The following is a 1,459-nucleotide window of genomic DNA, read 5'->3' as shown; positions in this document are numbered from 1 at the left end:
AAAGTTGATTTTTTGAACCGGCGTTATTGCCATTGAGGGTGTAGAGGGAGAAATTAAACTAAACGGGTACGATGCAGCACCAACCCTATGAAGTTGCTCACCGTCGTTGAGTCTCTCAAGCATGGTGGCGCTGGGCACGATTTGAGACTATAGTAGGCTAGGTTGTTCCGCCTTAGCGGCGGAACATACGCACACAGTCTGGGTGCCTGACACCGCTACAGTAAGCCTATGCAAGTCTACGTAACTGTAGGCAAGAGAAAGCTTTTTCACGATGACAACCTTGCGGATGACATCGCTCGCGTATGAAAATGCCCGCTGTAGCCCGGTTTAAACCCTTGCCTTCATGCATAGGTTTGCAGAGATCCCGCGCAGACGTAGCGGAGGATGTTGAATGCCGCGTGCTCGTCCCGGCCGGCCGTATAGGAGCAGTGCGGACACGTGAACACGTCGTTACTTCCGAGTTTCAGATGGAGGCGTTCGCAACGAGTGCACGTCCGACTCGTGTACATCTCAGAGCAGACGACGACAGTCTTGCCCACGACCTCACACTTGGCTTGAAGGAGCTGGAGGAACTGGAAGTGGTTCAGGCTCAGTATGCTCTTGTTGAACCCGTGATTGCGCGCGCTGCTTTTTTTTTTTTACCATGTCCTTGGATTGGAAGATCGGGAGTAGGATCACGTCGTAGTGCTTGACCAGGTACGAGCACGTCTGCAAATGAAGCTCCTTCACACAGTTCTTGAGCTTGGCCGTGGAGCTGAGGAACGTACGCTTGGCTCTCACATACGCTCTATACTGCCATCGTTTGCTCTTCTTCTTGTTCTTGAACTTGGACATCACGCTCTGCGCGTTATCCCGACGTTTCCGAATCGCGTCCAAGTAGGCCTTGGTACCTCGTCCAAATTCTAGCACATTACCCTCGAGGTCCATGCCGGTCATGAAGGCCTTTGTCCCGGGGAATACCCGATGCACCTGCCACGATTGTAGAATACCGTCGGCTCCACGTACTCTGGAATGGCAACGTACCAAAACCCGTTGATGTTCAGGATATCGATCTCACTTGAGATCTCGACGTGCGCGTTCATCTTCACTCGAATGTCCTTCAGGTTCGTGATCGACAGGTAGAACACCGACTTCTCTTCTCGGATCTTAGCTTGCTCTCCATCTTGGCTGATTGTGAAGGAGGGAGACTTTTTCTTGCTCGAGAAGTCAATCTTGAACTTCTTGATGTTCCCATTCTTCACATTGCTGAGCGCGCTCTTCACGTTTGTTTGGAACGTCCGCAACGTGTTGAACCGCAGGTTCTTCGGCGTGTCATACACACCATTCGGCGGCGGACCCATGCCTTCTGGATACTTGGGCGTCTTCCTGGACGTCTTCGTCACGTACAGATCACGAAGACGGTTCGCGTTGAACTCGTTCGTTTTCCGATGGTGCGCAACCGCTTGGTTGTAGGTCCAGC

The 1,459-nt window shown here is 52.2% G+C and overlaps 1 protein-coding gene across 1 annotated transcript; it reads right to left on the bottom strand.

Moving 5' to 3' along the window:
- Nucleotides 1–341: 341 nt before the first annotated feature.
- On the bottom strand, nt 342–1,340 carry PPTG_19669 (hypothetical protein; the record flags this gene model as incomplete). Its single annotated transcript, XM_008918150.1, has 3 exons — nt 342–572; nt 643–915; nt 990–1,340. The coding sequence occupies 3 exons, from the start codon at nt 1,338–1,340 to the stop codon at nt 342–344; spliced, it is 855 nt and encodes a 284-aa protein (XP_008916398.1).
- Nucleotides 1,341–1,459: the final 119 nt, after the last annotated feature.

The sequence above is a fragment of the Phytophthora parasitica genome (genome assembly GCF_000247585.1).
Source record: "Phytophthora parasitica INRA-310 unplaced genomic scaffold supercont2.147, whole genome shotgun sequence".
Classification (NCBI taxonomy): Eukaryota; Oomycota; class Peronosporomycetes; order Peronosporales; family Peronosporaceae; genus Phytophthora; species Phytophthora nicotianae.
The sequence above is the reverse complement of the archived record's forward strand: the minus strand, read 5'-3'. Positions and strand labels throughout refer to the sequence as shown.